General features: G+C 41.4%; 1 protein-coding gene and 1 non-coding gene across 2 annotated transcripts in view; both read right to left on the reverse strand.

Annotated features, from left to right (window-relative positions):
- IARS1 (isoleucyl-tRNA synthetase 1) overlaps positions 1-20,249 on the reverse strand; it is a 150,601-nt gene extending 130,352 nt beyond the window's left edge. Inside the window, exons 1-4 of the mRNA XM_060239879.1 lie at positions 20,123-20,249; positions 17,287-17,443; positions 10,229-10,348; positions 6,450-6,532 (exon numbers count right to left, since the gene is read on the reverse strand). Coding sequence (XP_060095862.1) covers positions 6,450-6,532; positions 10,229-10,348; positions 17,287-17,443; positions 20,123-20,241 — 479 coding nt within the window. The 5' untranslated portion in view covers positions 20,242-20,249. The remainder of the gene's footprint in view (positions 1-6,449; positions 6,533-10,228; positions 10,349-17,286; positions 17,444-20,122) is intronic.
- A 666-nt stretch (positions 20,250-20,915) lies between these two features.
- On the reverse strand, positions 20,916-21,049 carry LOC132573097 (small nucleolar RNA SNORA84). Its single transcript, XR_009555501.1, has one exon. It is a non-coding gene; the product is annotated as a small nucleolar RNA SNORA84 (small nucleolar RNA).
- Positions 21,050-22,190: the final 1,141 nt, after the last annotated feature.

The raw sequence follows: 22,190 nt of genomic DNA on the forward strand, positions 1-22,190 counted from the left end.
GGGAGGCAGTGGTCGTTGACCACTACCTTACATAATGGAGGAGATTGGATTTATACCCCGCCCTTTGCTCAGAGTGGCTTACACTCTCTTTTTCCTTCCTCTCCCCACAACAGACAGCCCGTGAAGTAGGTGGGGCTGAGTTAGCTCTCAGTGAAGTGTTCTTGTGAGAAGAGCTCTGCTGAGAACTTGTGGATGACCCAAAGTCACACCAGCGGCTGTATGTAGAGGAGAAGGAATCAAACCCGGTTCTCCCAGATTAGAGCCCATACACTTAATCACTACACCAAACTGACTCCACTGAGATCTATCACCAGAAAGATTTGCCTTGCTCAAGCAGTCCAACAAGAACTGAGCGCAGTTGTTGTTCTCCCAGAAGGCACAGAATGTTCAAGAACAGCTGAGTGCCAACTAAGTAAGGATGTGGGTGTGTGAAGAGACTGCAACATAGGAAACTGGCCCGTTTAAGATCCTCTAACAGTGCACAGGGGATGATCATGGGTACATATATACCCATACACGAAGGGGGGAAACTTCTCCTATACATCAAAGGAAAAGAAAATTAAACACACCTTCCTCTAGGCCTGGTGCCACTTAAGCTCAAAGCTCAATTAGAACCTCTACAGCCAGCATTATATGGAACCTACACCTCAGCTCTAGACTGCTGAAGTGCAAGGGTAGGAAACATGGAAGCTACACATCTAGCCTCAAATTAAGTTGTCCCGCAATGCAGGGGGAAAAGGCCTCCAAACTGTTCTCCCATTGCAATTACCCGCATATCCTCAACTTGTTTTGTTTAATAAGATAGCCAGCGCTTCTGCTGCAGAGGAAGAGTAACTGCAAACCAAGGCTGGCATTTGGAAGAGCCACTCCAAATGTTTGACAGTGTTTTGAGTTTTCCGTTGAATATCAGGCATCCTGGCCATCTTTTGGAAGGCCCTTCAGTTCCTAAAGAAATTTTCCCATGTGATGTTTTTTTTTGGGGGGGGGGGGAGAGAATAAATGGGAGAGAAAATATATTTCAAAGTCCCTTGCTTATGTATAATCAAATGTTGCAGTTGTTTGAATTCTGGCTCAAGTTCTCTATTTATAAGTACTTCTTTTGTACTCCAAAAATTTTGCTCTCCAAGGTGTTACTGGACTTCAATTTAGCCTTCTTCTGCAGACCAACATAGCTACCTCCTGTAACTACCATCACTAGAACAGGAGGGCAAAGTGCATGGAATGTGGAGGAATAGATCAGGACCACAGAAAAATGGATTCATCCCATATCCAAAAATCTTTAACCAAAGTATAGATCAACAGTTATTACCAGAATAGCAAATCAAACCTTTATTTTCAAAATGTTAGATTCTGGGGACCCCAAAAAACAGGTACAGAAGTGCTAGAGGTCTCAAAAATGGGAGGAGGGAATCACTATAATGACCACACAATTTCCAATGATTAACAATACTGGATTATCTTAAAAATACTAATAATAGTGACCATATAATCTTAATGGCCCGTCTGAATAATAGTGACCATATAATCTTAATGGCCCATCTGAAATCTACCAGGGACCGGGCCTTCTCGATAACGGCGCCTTGCTGGTGGAACCAGCTGCCGGAAGAGGTGAGGGCCCTGCGGGACCTTGGGCAGTTCCACAGGGCCTGCAAGACAGTCCTCTTCCGGCTGGCTTATAACTAACTGACACTGGAAACTTTGGAAGGCTGTAGTGTAACATTCCGACAGACCGCTGTTCTATATGTTTTATTATCTTATCGTTTTAAATTGTTGTAAACTGATGTTTTAAAACTAAACTTATGTTAGATTTTATATGTTGTAAGCCGCCCTGAGCCGCTTCAGTGGGAAGGGCGGGATATAAATTGAAATATAAATAAATAAAAAAATTAATGGGAGGAGGAGTGAATGCCTTCACTTAGGTGGGTGGGAAGACTGGCAACAATGGTTCCCCAGGAGGAAATGGCTGGTCTGGAGGGTAGAGTCTCTGGCACTATAGCCAACCTCCAGGTGGAACCTATAAATCTCTTGGGAATACAACTGAACTCCAGACAACAGATCTTTCTCTCCATCCTGGAGAAAAATGCTTTGGAGGATGGACTCTATGGCATTATATTCAGTCAAGGCCTGCTCCCCCTCCCCAAACTGTGGCTTTCATAGACTCCACCACAAAATCTCCAGGAGTTTCCCACCAACCTAAAGCTGGCAATTGTAGCCTGGACTGGGCCAAAACAGTTCTGCCTCAAAGGACAAAACAGGCTCCTCTCCCCCACCTTTCACTGAGAGAACCAAGCTTGGTTGAATTTTACTGACAGAAGTAACAGCTTCTGTCAGTTGCCTAGCTACTGCCCCTGGGTCCGGCAGTCAGTGGGGGAGTGCAAAGTAACCCAATGGCACACAAGAGCACTTGACTGAAAGTTTGATGGGCCAAAGGCTGATGACTGCAGCCTTCTGGCTGTTTCCCTGCTCAGCCAATCAAGAGAAGGCTTTTCCTGGCTCTTTCCCTTCTCCTCCCTCTGCCAACTGAGGGCAAACTTTCTTTCTCTCCTCTGTGAAGCAGTGCAACAGGCAGTTCTACCAATGGGAGAATAGGGAGAGCCAGAAACTGCCAGAACTAAGGCCAGTTGCCATTTACTAATACAAAAACTGAGAGCACACTGTACAGTACTGAAACCATTAATAAACAATGTGCAAAAGTAGTCATTAAACAAAGCACACTTACAACAGACAACAAGATGTCTATTAATGTGTTTATACAAATTCAACCATATATCACAAAACACAAAATGATATACCTGTTGAACATCCACCACTGCCTAAGGAACCTGGTTTGAAGCACTTGCTCTTTGTTGAAAAATAACTGTTTGAATCAGTGGTTCCAAATATAGAATATTGTTTGTTGTGAAAACAGCCTCTGAAGAAACGAAAGTGAAATGGCTAGAACAGGGATTTTGAACTCATTTGTTATAAGGGCCAGATCTGACATAAATGAGACCTTGTCAGGGCGGGCCATGTGTGTCATAAAATGTAACGCCAGACAGCAGAGATATAAACTTTATAAAGGAGACAGACAAACACAATTAAAGACTGTATCTCTCCTGTGTGTTTGAGGGAACTGGACAAAGGAAGCTCTGACTCTTTCCCTCCCTCCCCTGGGGATGAGGGGGTGGAGTCTCAGCCAATAGAAGGAAAAGAGGCTTGGCTCAGTAGCTCTGTTGTGCATTGAGAAAGCCTGGCAAAGCAAGTTCTCCCTCCCCTCCTTCCTCCCCCAAGGGAGGAGGCCTGAGCCAATGGAGAAAACAGAGGCTTTGCTCTGTAGCTCCTGTACAATTGAGCAAGCCTAGCAAAGCATAGAAGGAAGCAAGAGATAAGGAGGAGAAAGCAGACTTGCTCACAGGCCTGACAGGAACTCACCAGGGGCCTGAACCAGCCCCCGGGCCACATGTTTGACACCCCTGGGCTAGAATATCCAGGATCAGCGTTAGACTGTTTCCACTGTTATCCACTAAGACAGGGGTCCTCAAACTTTTTAAATAGGGGGCCAGTTCACTGTCCCTCAGACTGTTGGAGGGCCGGACTGCCGTTACTGTACAAGGCCGCGGGCCATCAGTTCTCTGTCTTCTGCATCTCTCTCCCTTCCCCACACCACACACCCCGGCCTGGGAACTCACCTCACCTCGGTATCACCTCACACTCTGTCTCCGCCGCCTCAGCCCAGTGCCGGAAGTGTGCGTTGCTAACGCGAGTTTAGGTCGAACGTCACTTCCGGTCTGATTTTGCCATAACCCGGCGAGCCACATAAACGTCCTCAGCGGGCCGCATCTGGCCCGCGGGCCGTAGTTTGAGGACCCCTGCACTAAGACATATGCACTGCATCCTGGTGGAGACAAGGTATTCACTTCACTGATTGAAGTATCAGTTCAGGATTGCAAGATATATAGACTGATATATTGTGAAGATTCTCAGTGGACTTTGTTTGGAACAGTTTTGCATACCTGCAGGGGGATGTTCAACAGGTGTATCATTTTGTGTTTTGTGATACATGGTTGGATTTGTATAAACACATTAAGAAGAAGATGAAGATATTGGATTTATATCCCGCCCTCCACTCCGAAGAGTCTCAGAGCGGCTCACAATCTCCTTTATCTCCCTCCCCCACAACAGACACCCTGTGAGGTGGGTGGGGCTGGAGAGGGCTCCCACAGCAGCTGCCCTTTCAAGGACAACCTCTGCCAGAGCTATGGCTGACCCAAGGCCATCTCAGCAGGTGCAAGTGAAAGAGTGGGGAATCAAACCCGGTTCTCCTAGATAAGAGTCCACACACTTAACCACTACACCGAACTGGCTCTCCGCCAGACACCTTGCTGTCTACTGTAAGTGTATTTTGTTGAATGACTACTTTTGCACATAGTTTATTTATGGTTGTTGTTTACTGACGGAATCAGCTGGGCTGGCAGGCCACTCAGGTGGGGGAGAGGAGCACATGCAATTGCCCTTGATTGATGGTTTGACAGGCCAAAGGTTGATGCAGCACAGTCCCAACCTATCAGGATGCTCCGTTTTGCCAAGATGAAAGGTCTTTTATTATTTAATAGATGATTATGTGTACATGTTCCAATATCTATTTATCATATGAGTTAAGGGTTTCTATACTGCATTACAGTTTCTATAATTTGATTTTCTATAATGCAGCTATTTTCACTCTTGAGACTTCTAGTACCCTTGTACGTGTTTTCCATGTTTTCAGAGGTTTGTCTGGGAATGACTCATGTCTTTACAATGCAAGCTTCTCTGAAACATCTGCCTGACTCCTATAAGAAACAGACTGGAGCACTACATGTTGCCTTTAGAAGTACATAATTTTTTGACTGCTATATTTATAGGACAGAAATAAGAAGTGAATTGCAGTAGCAGCCTGTAATGTCATAAAGGAATTTAATAAAGAGGTGGAAAAACTTAAGCCCTCAGCCATTGAAAGCCAAATGGTGCCACCTGCCAGATCAGATGCAAATTAATCAGAACATTTATTTATTTATTTTCCTACACAACACCTATCATTCAGCAGCAGCAAAATCCACATAAGGATGCTGTTCTGATTCAGGTGTGTTGTTCTGCTGCTTTACTGTTCAGCTTCCTAAACAAGTAGAGAATCTCATATAACACTAACTTTTTCTTCATCTTACAAACACAGCCAAGGCTCAAACAGCAGTCCTCCACTCAGCTGCCTCCTTTCCATTGCCTTTCTTATCTAATCACTAAAAGCACATTACACAGGTAGTAAAAGAAGACTGCAGACTTATACCCCACCCTTCTCTCTGAATCAGAGTCTCAGAGCGGCTTACAATCTCCTTCCCCCCCCACAACAGACACCCTGTGAGGTGGGTGGGGCTGAGAGAGCTCTCGCAGCAGCTGCCCTTTCAAGGGCAACTCCTACGAGAACTATGGCTAACCCAAGGCCATTCCAACAGCTGCAAGTGGAGGAACAGGGAATCAAACCTGGTTCTCCCAGATAAGAGTCCGTGCACTTAACCACTACACCAAACTGGCTCTCTTGAATTTCATGGATTCTGTGATGTCTTGAGTATAATGTACCAGATTTTACTCATAGGGTATGAGCTGTGTAACAAATTTCTCTGTTTTACTGTTTTGAAAAGAAAGAAAGAAAGAAAGAAAGAAAGAAAGAAAGAAAGAAAGAAAGAAAGAAAGAAAGAAAGAAAGAAAGAAAGAAAGAAAGAAAGAAAGAAAGAAAGAAAGAAAGAAAGAAAGAAAGAAAGAAAGAAAGAAAGAAAGAAAGAAAGAAAGAAAGAACATTATACTCTAGTTCCAACGAGTGACAGGCACTTTAAAATGACATTTAGATTCACACATTTTGGAGGTGTGGAAAAAGCAGATATCTATCAGTACTTGCTTTAGACATTTTTTTTCCTACTGGCTAAATCCTTACAGACTAGAAGAAACTCAGGTTACCAGGCAATTCTGTTGGCAGTTCAGTGTGTCTACCCTGAATTCAGGGATTCCCAAAAGTAAGATGGAAGTGACTGGGATCCACAAAAAGTCCCTTTTAAGGTTTATTTGTCCTTGGAGAAATTACATTTCTGAGCCTCAGCAACCTCAATCTGCAAAATGGGACTAATGCCTTTTAGAGGGTATATTAAGAATAAACACTTCTTGACAAAGAATGTTTTAGCTCCTGTTTGCAGCATGTTTGTACTCTGGATTGCTATGGGACTAGCACCTGACACATGATTATCTGTCAAAGAATCTCCCTGGTCTTCTGAAGACTACTACTCACCTCTACTGGATACTTGTCCACAACATCATCTTCATTTTCATTTCTGAAATTCTAGAAAGTATATACTTTCCAAGAAGCCATCATGAATTATAGAGGGGTGTGTGTGGCTGGACAGTTGCATTCATCATATATCAAAAGTACATTCAAAAAGTAAACTTACCACACAGTCTCCATGAACTCTGGATACAGTGTTTTATAGTCATTGTCAAAGTCAATCCACCGACCAAGCCTTGTAACACTGGCCTGTAAAGAAATAAAATGTTTCTTCAAAAACAGCTTGGTAAAAACAACAAATCATTAATTATTTCTCTTTGTACCAAGGGAGAGCAAAAGGAGGTTCTACCCTGGCATGCCAGTTTAGGAAAGTCAGCCCTTTGCCTTTTTCAAGAAACAGAAATCCTTGCTCCTGAGTTCCACATGTTAATCACCCTTTGGGTGAAGAAGTACTTCCTTTTATCCATTTTAACCTGACTGCTCAGCAATTTCATTGAATGCCCACAAGTTCTTGAGCACTTCACTGCTCACTCCCAACTCCAAATCATTTATGAACAAGTTAAAGAGCATGGGACACAGTACTGAGCCCTGCAGCACCCCACTGCTTACCGTCCTCCACGGCGAAGACTGCCTATTTCTACTCACTCTCTGTTTCCTATTAATTAGCCAGTTTTTGATCCACAAGAGGACCTGTCCTTTTACTCCATGACTCTCGAGCTTACTAAAGAGCCTTTGATGAGGAACTATCAAAAGCTTTCTGGAAGTCGAGGTAAACAACATCTATTGGGTCTCCTTTGTCCACATGTTTCTTCACCCACTCAAAGAACTGTAACAGGTTAGTGAGGCAAGATCTTCCCTTACAGAACCCATGCTGAGTCTTCCTCAATAACTCATGTTCATCAATGTGCCTACTCATTCTGTCCTTGATAATGGTTTCTACCAACTTTCCCGGTATTGAAGTCAGACTGACTGGCTTGTAATTTCCCAGATCTCCTCTGGAACCCTTTTTAAAGATGGGGGTGACATTTGCTACCTTCCAGTCCTCAGGAATGAAGGCAATGAAAGATTACATATTTTTGTCAGAAGATCCACAAGTTCAACTTTAGAGTTCTTTCAGAACTCTTGGATGTATGCCATCCGGACCTGGTGACTTATTTGTTTTTAATTCGTCTATCGGTTGTAGGACCTCCTCTCTTGTCACCTCAATCTGACTCAGGTCTTTCAATACCCCTTCCAAAATTAGTGGTTCTGGAGCGGGCAAACACTTCTCGTCTTCCACAGTGAAGACGGAGGCAAAAAATGCATTCAGCTTCTCAGCCATTTCCCTCTCCTCCTTCAGTAATCCTTTTACCCCTTGGTCATCCAAGGGCCCCACTGCCTCCCTGGCTGATTTCCTGCTTCTAATATATTTGAAGAAATTTTTATTGTTGGTCTTTATGTTTTTGCAATATGCTCTTCATAGTCCCTTTTTACCTGCCTGATCACAGAATTGCATTTGATTTGCCACAGCATGTGTTCCCTTTTATTAATCTCACTTGGACCAGCTTTCCACCGCTTAAAGGAGTCCTTCTTACCTTTTACAGCTTCCATTATTTTGTTTGTTAACCATGCAGGCCTTTTCTTATACCTGTTTGTGCCTTTCCTAACTTGTGGTATATATTTTATCTGAGCTTCTAGGATTGTAGTTTTAAATAGCCTCCAAGCTTCCCCAAGGGTTTTGACTGTATTTACCTTTCCTTTCAGTTTCCTCTTCACATGCCTCCTCATCTCAGTGAATTTACCCCTTTTAAAGTTAAACGTGGTTGTGCCGGTCTTTTGGGGCAACTCTATACAAATGGTGAAATCAATAACGTTACGGTCACTGCTCCCAAGCGATCACTTTTACATCTCTCACCAAATCTTGGGCATTACTTAGGACCAAATCCAGGATCGCTCCACCCCTGGTACGTTCTGAGACCATCTGCTCCATAGCACAGTCACTGAGAGCATCAAGAAACTCAATCTCTTTCTCTCGACCAGAACACATATTGACCCATTCAATCTGCGGGTAGTTAAAATCACCTATTACGACACAGTTTTACGTTTAGCCGCTATCTTTAATCCTTCCATCATATTATAATCGTCCTCTATCTTTTGATTTGGTGGGCGATAACAAACTCCCATAGTTAAATTTCCTTTTGGGCCCTCTATTTCAATCCAAAGCATTTCTAGAAGGGAATCTAATTCTCTGACCTCAGTCTTACTGGACCGTATACCCTCTCTGACATACAGAGCCACCCCACCTCCAACCCTTCCCTCCCTATCCTTCCGATATAACTTATATCCAGGAATCACTGTGTCCCACTGATTCTCCTCATTCCACCAAGTTTCTGAAATTCCCACAATGTCTATGTTTTCTCCCAACACTAAACATTCCAACTCACCAATTTTACTTCAAACACTTCTAGCATTTGCCTACAAACATCTAAAATTTCCCAGGCAAGCTAGGCCCACAACCTTCCTCCTGTCGCCTCGAGACTTTGGCAGACAGTCCATACTATTTGTCACCATCTCAGTGGACAACACTGATCCATTACCCGGTAGAAAGGTAACAGCTAGCCCTTCATCTCTATGAGATGAGTTCTCCCGAACCAGAGACATTTCATCTCCTGTCGGCTTTCCCCCAAGATTTAGTTTACAAACTGCTCTGCCACCTTTTTGATTTTAAGCGCCAGCAGCCTAGTTCCATCTGGGGACAAGCGGAGACCATCTCTTTTGTACAGCTCCCGCTTGTTCCAGAAAGCATCCCAGTGCCTAACAAACTTAAACCCTTCCTCCCTACACCATCGTCTCATCCACACATTGAGACTTCTAATTTGTGCCTGTCTCTCCTGCCCTGCACGTGGAACAGGCAGCACTTCTGAGAAGGCTACCTTGGAGGTCCTGGCCTTAAGCCTCCCGCCTAGCAGCCTAAATTTTTCCTCCAGGACCTCACAACTACATTTTCCCACATAGTTGGTACCAACATGCACCACGACCACTGGTTCCTCCCCAGCACTGTCTATCAGCTTATCTGCTACACGCGTAATGTCCGCTACCTTCGCACCAGGCAGGCAAATCACCAAACAGTCAGTACACGGTTTTGCCACCCAGCTGTCTACTGTCCCTGAGGACCAGGAGCTCCTTGCATCGAGCACACACCCAAGACTTCTGTCCTATGGGCAGATAGTCATACATGTGACACTCAGTGCAAAACACTGGAAAGCCCCCACCCCCACCCCTGCTGGCATTCTCCCTTCATTATAGCTTTTTTTTTAAATATACAGACCCCCTTTTAAATCCTGTTTATTGGCTCCCCTTCTGGAGGTCAACTTACCTTATTGAGAGCACAAGGAAATTAGGGATCTTCATTTAAACTCTGTGGCAAAAGTCATTGTAAAATGGCATTTATTCCCATGACTGATAAAAAGGTAATCAGATAACACTACCAGAGCGATCTGCTTTTTAGAGCTCCATTTTATTCCTATTGTTTACGGTTCTGCCACAACAATAATAAACATTGACCATCCATATTACCTGTTGACTGTATTGTTTGCCCCTACAGTACTTCAAGGTATCATATATTTAAACTGTGTTTAGTATTTGGAGAGGACTAGCAAAGGTAGCAAGGGTACCCGGGGACCAGTGAAGTTTATTCGATGAGGCTTAAGATTGGTGAGATTTGGGCTTGTTTTTACACAGTATCATGCTTTACCACACCACATGGCAAATCACTTTTCAGAGGGGGAATGGACATGGCACAGGAATCTGCTATTCAAAATGTCCAAGATGTTGCAAATCACTGGATTTTGATCAACACCCACACGCATTCACAGGAGCACAGAGGAAGGAAAATCTCTGTTACAAAGGATCTGGCAGTTGGGAGCCAGTCCAAACCTAGTGACTTATTAAATAGTTTTTACTTACTTTCCATTCTTGTGAATATCTCATCACAATTCCTCTGCAATTGTTGTTATATTCAGCTATTCCCATTTTTGCCACATCTTCAGGACCTTTGATACCTAATGTTTTGTCAATTTCATATTCCTGCAAAAAGGAAACAGTGCTCATGAATAGCTTATATTTCTAAAAACACAGTCTTTGTAACTGAAACAAAGAAAAAAATTTGCAACATGGGGAAACAGTACATTCAGCTTGGGCTTTCTATGTCAAAGAATAAAAGTAATTTTATAAAATCTACTCTAATCAATGGATTTGTTCATTGCCACATGGCAAATGTTTTGACATAAATGCTTTCCTTCATTTGTGTGGGTTTAAAACATCCACAGTTCCTTGAGTATCCTCTTTGGAACAGGATGTATGGGAGGGACTGGACCCATGAGAAGACTGCTTCCCAGTGCCTGCCTTTAAGGCCATATTCAATTGGCGCTCCAACAGCTGCACTGGCTCCAAGCTGAATACCAGATCAAGATCAAGGTTTTGGTATTAACCTTTAAAGCCATAAATGGTCTGGGACCAGCTTATCTGTGGGACCACAGCCCTTGGTATACCCCACAAAGAGCATTACACTCAATGGATAACAACTTACTGGTGATCCCTGGCCCTCAAAGTATCTGGCTACCTCAACCAGAGCCAGGGATTTTTTGGCTCTGGTCCTGGAACTCTCTGCTGAGTGACAGCCAGACCCTGCAGGATCTGATATAATTCCACAGGCAGTGATGTTCCACCAGGCCTATGGTTGAGGACATTGACTGTTTCCATCTAGGCCAGCCTCCCTCCCATCCTTTTCCCCATCCCTTTCCCCTTCCCCTGTTGGTTATTCTCTATTTACCATTCTGTATGATATCCATTCTCATCTGGATCTAGGGCACTTTGCTTCCCAGTTGACAGTAGAAGAAGAAGACTGCAGATTTATATCCCGCCCTTCTCTCTGAATCAGACTCAGACCAGCTTACAATCTCCTATATCTTCTCCCCCCACAACAGACACCCTGTGAGGTGGGTGGGGCTGAGAGGGCTCTCACAGCAGCTGCCCTTTCAAAGATAACTCCTGCAATAGCTATGGCTAACCCAAGGCCATTCCAGCAGCTGTAAGTGGAGGAGTGGAGAATCAAACCCGGTTCTCCCAGATAAGAGTCTGCACACTTAACCACTACACCAAACCAGCTCACCAAACTGACAGTAGTATCACAAGAGTTGTTTTAATACTTTTAATAATTTTAAAATTATGAATATTGCTGTCACCCTCTCGAAATCCTGTTGTACAAGGAAGTGAGGGCTATAAATCTAATAACTAAATCAAGTGGTCTATTCCTCTCTAAAACTGGAAAGGGGAAGAAAGAAGAACATATGAATCCAGGAGAGTGTTTTTTAACACTAGAAAACAGGGACAGACAAGATTGACAGAAGAGATGATAGAACAGTGCAACTCACAGTGGGAAAAGTCAGCCAAAAAATCCAAAAATGAAGAAACCTAAACAAAGTCATAGATGGACACTGATCACAGTGTAAAATGAGTATATAAAGTGGCTCTATAACTCTCCATGATGTGGCAGGCTCACAACAGAACTAACTCAAAATCAGAAATGTAAATAAATGTTAAAAAATATTTTTCCTGCCATCTCTGAATCTTCAAAATCTGATCGATCTAAGTTGTTCAGAGTAATTCTCAGTTGAAACATCTAGATTAGAACCCCTGGAAGAAGACAACTGTGGGTTTCCTGCTAGATTAAAATATCTGATCTCAGCCAAGTTGGATGCATGTTTGAAAGCAGTTCAAATGGCCACAGGTGTCAGAAGGATCTACCTGTCAAAACTATACAGACTCAAAAATTTTGATCTCAATTCACTACTCAGCAACAAGATTGGCAAAGGGAAGCCAAATTATACACAAAAAATTATACACAATTATACACAAAAAATACTGATATTATTTGGGTATATTTTTGGTTTGGGCAGATGTAAAGCAGGCCTGGCTGCTTTGGTGAAATCCAACTTACCATTTAAGGTGGTCCTCTTGGATCCTTGCCCGCAATTTGCCCAGGCTTTATTGCTGTCCTCCAGCACTGACTCTAATCATGATTAATGTTTATTTAGCCCCTTCTAATGGAGAGCTGGAGTTTGATGCTGTCTGGGAGAAATTTTCTGATTATGTGATGTCTTTGTCTAGGAAATTCCATACTGCTCAGTTCCTGATTTTTGGTGATTTTAATGCTCAGATAGGCGGTAATAATCAGAAATGGATCTCTCATTTTGGCTTTGAAGCGGCTGAATCCCTTCCACTACAATTATGTTTGCCCCACTGTTCTTAAGATACTTTAACCAATAATGCGGGTCTTAGATTAATTGAATTCTGCATAGCACACAATGCTATAATATTTAGTGGTCTCTCCGAATTTCCAGCTGCAACTGATTTTACTTTTTTTCCCACACAGGGTTGCAGTTAAATAGATTTTTGTTTGGGTTCACCCAACCTTCTGTCATCTATTGATAACTTTTACATTGATTCACGCACAGAAAGTTACCACTTGCCCCTAATTCTATCTTTAAGATTGGATCTGGAGGTTAATATGGTATCATCTTCCCAATCTGTGAAGGCCTCTGAGAATGTTCTAAAAAAAAAATCAAGTGTTCCCCAGCCCTAGAAAGGGAGTTTTCTTCCCTCTTTGGCTCTGAAGCACTGTGCAGATTAAAGGATTCAATCATAAATTCCAATTCAGATGATACAATCCTTTCAGGATTCTCATTATTAATTGACTACTGTAGTGCTAAAGCTAAACCTGTGATCTTGTCTAGGTCCAGTTTCTCTAGCTGGTTCGATACAGATTGTTTAACTTGGAAACAAGAACTGAGAGCACTATTTAAAGAGGCCTGTCACTCCGAAGACCCAACAAAAATTAAGGCCTATATTGCTTGTAAGACAGCCTACCTGGAGCTTATTACATCCAAAAAGAAAGTTTTCTTTCAGAATAAATGGGACCAACTTTACCACTCAATAAAATCTAATGATAATAAGGCTTTCTGGAGAATCATTTCGGGTGATCTAAAAAACAATTCTGTTACTGACCCAAATATTTCTGTGCAAACATGGGTTGATTACTTCTCTAACATTTTTGCTGCTCCATGTGTATCCCCTCCTATCTTAGCAAACACCACAGTTACTGATACGCCGGTCTGGCCTCTAGTAACTCTAGAGGAAATCAGTAATTTATTGAAGGATTTAAAAGCGGGTAAAGCACCAGGCCCTGATGGCCTTCCCGCTGAGGTATTCACAAAGCTTTCCGAGTGGTGGCTCTTGCCCCTTGCAAAATTGTTCTCTTTCATTGACCTGCATGGCTCCATCCCAGACTCTTGGCTTGATTCTATAATTATCCCAATTTACAAAACGGGGAGGTTGGAGTTACCAGAAAATTTCCACCCCATTATAGTTTATTATCTATAGTGGGCAAATTGTATGCCAAACATTTAGAACTCCGATTAACTGACTAGTTGCGCCTAGGCAACATAGGTCTTGAACAAATTGGCTTCTCCAAAGGCAAATCTGCTATGGACCATTGTTGCACTCTGGCCTTCCTTGCTGAAAAATATATGCATATTGGGACAAAAAAAATTATATGCTGCCTTCATCAACTTGAAGGGCGCATTTGATTCAATAGATAGAGCCCAACTATGGATTAAGCTAGGTTACCTGGTACTGGACCCTCGTTTGCAGTTTCTCTTGAGGAAACTTCATTCTAATACTTTTTGCCAAGTGAAATTTTCTTCAAGTGGTTACTTGACTAGCAAAATCCCAGTGTTAAAGGGGGTTAAACAAGGTTGCGTGCTGGCCCCACATATTTTTAATTTATTTTTAACTGACCTGGTACAATTTTTGAACCCTTTTAATGGTCATCCGCCTAAACTAGCAGGCCGAGCGGTCCCCTTATTACTTTATGCCGATGATACTACCATCCTCTCTTGCACAAGTGTGGGCCTGCAAAGGCATTTGAATGCCTTCTATGACTACTGTAATTGTAATTCACTCTCTATCAATTATGCCAAATCTAAAGTAGTTGTCTTTTCAAATTGCTGGCGCCCACAGAGATGGTTTATTGGCAACTCAACAACTGAGCAAACAAAAAAATTTTAATACTTGGGGATCACTTTTAATCACAAGTTAAGCTGGGTTTCACATCGTAACAACACCGTCAACTTGGCTAAATGTTTGGTTGCTCAAATTAAAGTTTTTCTTTGCAACGGGCAACCAATTAGTTCCGGCAGCAATTAAGATGTTCAAAGCTAAAATGCTAACCCAAATTCTCTTTGGTATCCCTATATGGATCTCAGCATTTACCAGAAAAGTGGAGGGCATTCAAGCCTCGTTCTGTAGATATATTCTTGGTATGCCAAAATGTGTGTCCTACTTTGCTCTCTGCTCTGAAGTGGGTCAGTCTTTGGTGGAGACAAAAGCCTGGATTACAGTGTTTAAATTCTGGTTCAAAATTCACTTTAGAACAGATCCTAACAGTCTTCTTGATTGTATGGAAAAAAGACCCATATATTTCATCCTGGTCAGCAGTTCTTATGTCCAAACTTAACCTGTTGGGGATAGAGGTTGATGATTTTTTTACTTCTGATGAATCATATATCTTCAGATGTATTAAATTGAGACTGTTGGAGTTGGAGGAAACGAAACTACGTCCAACAGACCCTTATATTTGCTCCCCAGCTTCCTTAGGTCTTTATGCTTTCTGCAGCAAAATGCCCCATTATCTATCAGACTTAACCATTCCAAGTCATCGCAGGACATTTATGTTGGCTAGACTAAATGTGTTTCCCCCCAAAGTTTATGTTGGCTAGACTAAATGTGTTTCCCTCCTGTGTAGCGAATATTCCCGACTCAATTCAGCATATATTGCTTGATTGTTCCTTTTATCAATCTCCGTAAAGATTTTGCAAGTTTTCTTTCTCCCCAGATTTGTCTATTCTGCCACCCTGTTATTATTTATTGAACGATACTGAGGGGGAGGTTAGCGAGGCTGTGGCAAAATTTTTGGCTGACATTCTTAAATTTAAATCTGACCATGTATGAATGCATCTGTAAGCTCGGTTTCATTTTGATTTTATCTCCAATGTTTAAATTTTTATATTCTGTGTACTTTTATTTGCAACTGTTATGCCATTAAAGGTATGGCATGGTATGGTTTGGGCAGATCCAATTGCACAGCCCTAATGCCTACTTTGCCCGTTTGAAGTGTTTTTGTTCACTATCTGAAATTGTGGACAGGATCCTTGGAAGTTTGATGCCTACCACTGGCTTATATAACCCTTGCTCTTCCTAGTCACTTAAAACTGCTAGGGTACAGGTGGCTTATTTGGTTTGGTAATTCTTCATTAACAGAAGTGCTAATCACTCCAGCCTTGAAACAAGCTGTGATGCACCCACTTCTAAAGAAGCTAGGGCTGCCAGCTCCAATTCAGGAAATATTTGGGGACATTGAGGGTGGAGCGAGGAGACTTAGGGTGTGAAGCCAGGAGCAAGGTTGTGACAACCACAACTGAACTCCAAAAGGAGTTCTAGACACCACATTTAAAGGGACTATGCTCCTTTTAAATGCCTTCCTTTTGTTAGAGATAATGGAGAATGGAGACAGCTTCTTTTGGGGCTCTTAGAATTAGACCCCCAAGTGCAATCTTTTTGAAGCTCAGGGGGAGGGTTTTGAGGAGAGGCACTAGATGCTATGCTGAAAATTTGGTGCCTCTACCTCAAAATGGGGGCTGGCAACTCTAAAGAAGCCTACCCTGGTCCCAGGCAATTTCCATAATTATCAATCATTCATAAATGCTCCATTCTTGAGCAAGGTGATTGAACAGGTGGTGACAGTCAACTCCAATCTTTCCTGGATGAGGTAAATTGTTTAGATCCTTCCCAATCTGGGTTTAGACCTAGTTAAGGGACTGAAACAGTCTTGGTCATCCTGGTGGGCAACTTGTGCCTTTCTCCCTTGATTCCCATGGACCTCTGAGCAGTTTTCAATACCGCTGATCATGGTCTCCTTATGCCTCACCTATCTATGCTGAGATTGGAAGGCACTACTTTACAGTGGTTCTGGTCACACGTGGAAGATAGGAGGGGGTGCCGAGAGGCTGCTTTTCAGTCCCTTGGACTTTAGCCTATGGGGTTCCACAAAGTTCTATCTTGTCCCCTATGTTTTTAACAGCTACGTGAAGCCACTGGGTGAGGTCACCTAGAGATCTGGGCTGGGTTGTCACCAATTTGCAAATGACATTCAGCTCTATCTTGCACTTCTGGCTGATTGAAGTAGAAATCCTGAACCGGTGCCTGAATGCGATTTTGGAGTGAATGCAGGCTAATAAACTGAAGCTTAATCCTGACAAGACAGAGGTGCTACTGGTGAGCAGAAGGTCTGACCTGGGATTTAATTCTGGATGGGGCTACAATCTCTTAAAGTGACAAGTCCACCTAGTGGAGTGCTTCTGAACCCAGGCATATTGCTAGATAAGCAGGCAAGAGTTGTGGCCAGGAGCACCCTTTACCAGCTTTGAATGGTTAGTCAGCTACAGCCTTTCCTGCACAGAACACAGTTCTAGCTGGCTTGACATCAGGGGGTGTGGCCCAACATGCAAATGAGTTCCTACTGGGCTTTTTCTACAAAAAAAAGCCCTGGGTAGATCCATGCATTTCTTGGCTGGTAAAATCATGCCAGGGTAAGTCTTCGGCCAAAACTATTAAATCCATTAATTGCAGATGTCCAAGAAGACACTGAAGGAAGTTGCAGTGAAGCTTCTATTGAAGAAACCTTGCTGGATTAAGAATTTTTATTTTTTAAGACAATGAAAGAATTTTTATTTTTTAAGACAATGAAAGCAATATAGTATGCCTATAATCAAACAGCTGAATTTGTCTATACACATTTTTAAAACCATAAATAGAGCTCTACATCTCATAAGCAGAAAGCTAGGGATCAATATACAACTTAATACACAGACTACACCATTTTAAATATGAGAAAATATTCAGCATACCACCGGCAAACCATGGCAATCCCAACCAAATCTTCTCTCCACATGAAAGCCATTCTGATGAGCATATCTAGTTACTATGTCTTTAATGGTTCCTGCCAGTATGTGTCCGTAGTGTGGAAGACCTGTGGCAAATGGTGGGCCATCATAGAAAGTAAACCTACAGATCGATGAGGGGAAAAAAGAAAACCACTGTCTCAAAACAGGAAAGGATGGATACATACATACATTTATTTATTTATTTATTTAGAGTAAAATCTCTTTTTTTAAAAAAAAACTATTTAGTAAGGATTTTTCCATATATTAAAAAAATAAAGCATAAAAAAATAGAAAAGGAAAGAGAAAGCAGGAAGAAAATCAAAGAGACATAGCTTAAAAGTTCCAAAATTTCAGGAAGTTTTTCAACAACAAAGCCAAATACAATCACTTGTTTTTATTTTTACAATAAATACATAATCAGTTATTTATAACCAATCCACCAATTATCCGAGTTTTCTAAAATTTAAAGTCCTCTTTACTCATCTAATCCAAAGATCATCAGACTCTACATTTATTGCCTTGTGAGGATAGACTCTCACCACCATTGTCCAGTTCTGACATGTTTATTGCCTTTACTGTTTTCCCATACAACTGATGCTATCCAGACCAAACTTGTTATTCTTTCAATTTGTTAATTTCACTATTTTGCCACTGGATTCTAACTTTGTATTATTTTGCATGTTTAACCACTGCCCACGAGCTATATGTAGCACTGCTCAATGTACCCCATTTCATTGTCTGATGAATGCACACAAAAGCTTACATTCTGAATAAAACTTTTTTGGTCTTAAAGGTGCTACTGGACTCCAACTTTGTTCTATTGCTTCAGACCAACACAGCTGCCCACCTGGATTCATTTGTATGCAGAAAGTCAACAAGAGGCTTCCAGTTAGCAATAAAGGTATATATTGTCTTTAATCAAAGAAGTTTAGCCACTTCTGCCAATTCCAGTATCTTAAACCACCAATCTTCTACTGTGAGTATCTTTGCAGAGTTCGAATTCTGATCATAAAGTAATCTTGCTGCTCTAGTTATGAGCATTTTCAAGCTTTCTGTCCACCAATCCCAAAAGAAAAGCTTCTGGTTTCATTTGTGTATTAGTTTTTAAAATATTCTGAATTCCTAAGTGTATTTGTAATCAAAAAAGTTTAGCTTTATTACAAGGCCACCACATATAATAAAATGACCTTTTCCAATGCTTACATTTCCAACACTCATCTGAAGTATTTTTATACATTTTATCCAATTTACCAGGTATCATATACGAACAAAACATCATTTTATTAAAAAATTATTTGTTAACATTCAAAGTAAATTTAAAACCCTCCACCCACATTTCCCCACTGTTCCATTTGTATATCCTATCCAAAGTTCTTAGTCCATTTTATCATAAAATTTTTCACCTGTTCTGTTCAGTTAGAGTAAATCTCTTTCTATAAATGAAGCTGTATATTCTGACAGGTATAGTCTTCCAAATGCTGTTCTACCAAGGATCTTCCCACAGCTGTTTTATACCATCATTTCTAATTCAGCTCTCTTGTTAACCTGAAAGTCAGAATATCACAATTTGGCTCTAACCCTATCACTGCACATGCCCACAGACACTCAGCTAGCTGAAAACAAAGCTGTGGAATAAAAACAGAAACTTGTATCCTACCATTTCAATCAGCAAAGTCTAAGGCCTTCCTCAAACTGAGGTAGCCTTCCAAGAAAGAAAGAGCTCAAAGGAGCAGCAACTTCTGTGGAAGGAAGACCAAGTCAGTGGAAGGATACAAGCCAGGAGCAGTTTCAAGTGGCCAAATTTGCGGATGACACTAAATTGTTCAGGGTGGTGAGAACCAGAGAGGATTGTGAGGAACTCCAAAGGGATCTGTTGAGGCTGGGTGAGTGGGCGTCAACGTGGCAGATGCGGTTCAATGTGGCCAAGTGCAAAGTAATGCACATTGGGGCCAAGAATCCCAGCTACAAATACAAGTTGATGGGGTGTGAACTGGCAGAGACAGACCAAGAGAGAGATCTTGGGGTCATGGTAGATAATTCACTGAAAATGTCAAGACAGTGTGCGTTTGCAATAAAAAAGGCCAACGCCATGCTGGGAATTATTAGGAAGGGAATTGAAAACAAATCAGCCAGTATCATAATGCCTCTGTATAAATCGATGGTGCGGTCTCATTTGGAGTACTGTGTGCAGTTCTGGTCGCCGCACCTCAAAAAGGATATTATAGCATTGGAGAAAGTTCAGAAAAGGGCAACTAAAATGATTAAAGGGCTGGAACACCTTCCCTATGAAGAAAGGTTGAAACGCTTAGGGCTCTTTAGCTTGGAGAAACATCGACTGAGGGGTGACATGATAGAAGTTTACAAGATAATGCATGGGATGGAGAAAGTAGAGAAAGAAGTACTTTTCTCCCTTTCTCACAATACAAGAACTCGTGGGCATTCGATGAAATTGCTGAGCAGACAGGTTAAAACGGATAAAAGGAAGTACTTCTTCACCCAAAGGGTGATTAACATGTGGAATTCACTGCCACAGGAGGTGGTGGCGTCCACAAGCATAGCCACCTTCAAGAAGGGGTTAGATAAAAATATGGAGCAGAGGTCCATCAGTGGCTATTAGCCACAGTGTGTGTGTGTGTGTGTGTGTGTGTGTGTGTGTGTGTGTATATATATATATATATTTGGCCGCTGTGTGACACAGAATGTTGGACTGGATGGGCCATTGGCCTGATCTAACATGGCTTCTCTTATGTTCTTATGTTCTTATGCTTTTTCATAGGAAAGGAGAGAAAACTGATCTTACCTAGGCCTGTTTTTTGACTGTTTCAGGCATTCTTGAAAACAATTAAGCCTGTTCCAGATCTGCAATATTTTCTCTTCCTCCTGTGGAAAGTTTATGTTCTCTGCAACTTGCTGAACCATTGTTTACCTACATAAATAAAAAACCACAGAAAAATAAACATGTAATATAAATACAGGGCATACATTATGCAACACAGTGCCTTCAGCTGCATCTATCATCTTCTAATACAATGGTCATAAAAAATCAGAATACTTCATCCCATGCTTGAGTACAGGTCTCAAATCACTACAGCCCAGCATGTCCCTTGAGAAGAACTCAGAAGATTACTCCAAGACACTTGTCACTGCAGATATCATGTTAGCAGCTTTCCAAGAGCTAATTATTTAAAGGGAATAATGGAGAACAAAGATCAAGCAGTTACTACCGCTAGTTTGTTATTACTACAATGCTGACAAAAATGTGATAAGAACATGGAGAGCCTGATAAACAAAATCAGAAGTTACTCTAGCTTTACCAGTATATAGATCCTCTCATTCTGTTAGTGTAGGTACTGAAAAATGAATGCCAAGTTTGCTAGACAGCTTCAGGTATGTCTGTGCCCAGCAGCCTTCTTTTGTGATGATTTGGCTTCCTTCACCACGAGATATCTCACTTTTGCTCTTTAGAGCTAAGGTTAGACCTTTTTTGTTAAAAAGGGGGGTGCGGCTAAATATGTACACAGGAAACACATGCTCTTATAAATACTGCCTATGTAATATTTGTAGTCATAAAACAAAGGTATACAATGGTAATAAAGTGTAACAATGACCGGGCTATGGAGGCTTCAAAATATCAAAGACTCCATGCATATGTCAGAGTATTACTTTCTGCCCATTTTTAATAACTGAAGCACTGCACTGAGACAACAGTGACCAGTAACCACAGGGCACATATTTAGGTACAACGCAAAGATTTTTCTAAAATAATCACTGGAAAGTACAGGGAATGTAATAGTGGAAGCAGACTTATATTTCAAAGAGCTTAAGAGAAATGGCTTGCGGGACTTCCAGTATACTGACTTGTTAAAGATTTACTCTTTTCAAGCCATAAGAGAGAGAGTTCAGAAAAGAACAACTAAACCCAAGACAGTGTTTAGTATTGCTTTAAAACCCTTTAATCTCATTAAAAGACAGTTAGGTAATTTAACTGGGGCCACAGGGTATAAAATGTCCACAAAGTACATACTAGATCTACTGAAGGAATAGATAGAATAATTTTGGGCTATACAGTTCCATTTATACAAAAGATTCATGGACATATTAATCAATGTTTTAAGCCAACTGGGTATGTATGCAGAAAGTAAGCTAGGATGTGAATCTTCTGTATTTTCTTTTTCCACAAGCAGCCCCATGACACCTACAAGCCAATGCTAGAGTTTGCGCAACTCTTGTGGACAAAATGCCAAGCAGCACAAGATCCTGCATACAACAAGGAGGTGGAAACTGTGCAAAGTGAATCTATCTCCCTCTTTGTCCGGTGGAATAAGCTTTCCACTGATGCAGAATGGAGAATGTCATTCTCCCTGCTGCAGTCCATTGTGCTATTTGGTGTATGAGACCCCCTCAATCTTTTGCATCACCTTTCAGCAGAGAAAGGAGGTTGAAAACAAGGGAGATATCCTCTGTGTATTCAAATGAAAATTCATACAATTCAACTCCCATTTCAAATCTCTGAGCAATGTTTTCACAGTAAAAGGATTGTATACTACTGTATAGTCAGCTGTTTGACAGGTGAAGCATCACACTGCATATGTGTTCAGTGATGTATTCATGCAAATAACTGAACTACTGAATATCTTAATGAATACTATGTTACTCACTTGTTTTAAACTAAAAGAATATCTACTAGGAATAAACTTGGTGTTAGGGCTACTGATGGCAAAACAGTAATTGCAACCTGAAGAAAGCAAAGTCATTATTTAATCAACAGGAACTCTGCTGTAAAGTGTGTTCAAACTATTCCAACAACTATTATATAAAGCAAAATGTATCACATCAGTAATCCTTTAATTAAAATTAAATTGTCTCAA

The sequence above is a fragment of the Heteronotia binoei genome, chromosome 5 (genome assembly GCF_032191835.1).
Source record: "Heteronotia binoei isolate CCM8104 ecotype False Entrance Well chromosome 5, APGP_CSIRO_Hbin_v1, whole genome shotgun sequence".
Classification (NCBI taxonomy): domain Eukaryota; kingdom Metazoa; phylum Chordata; class Lepidosauria; order Squamata; family Gekkonidae; genus Heteronotia; species Heteronotia binoei.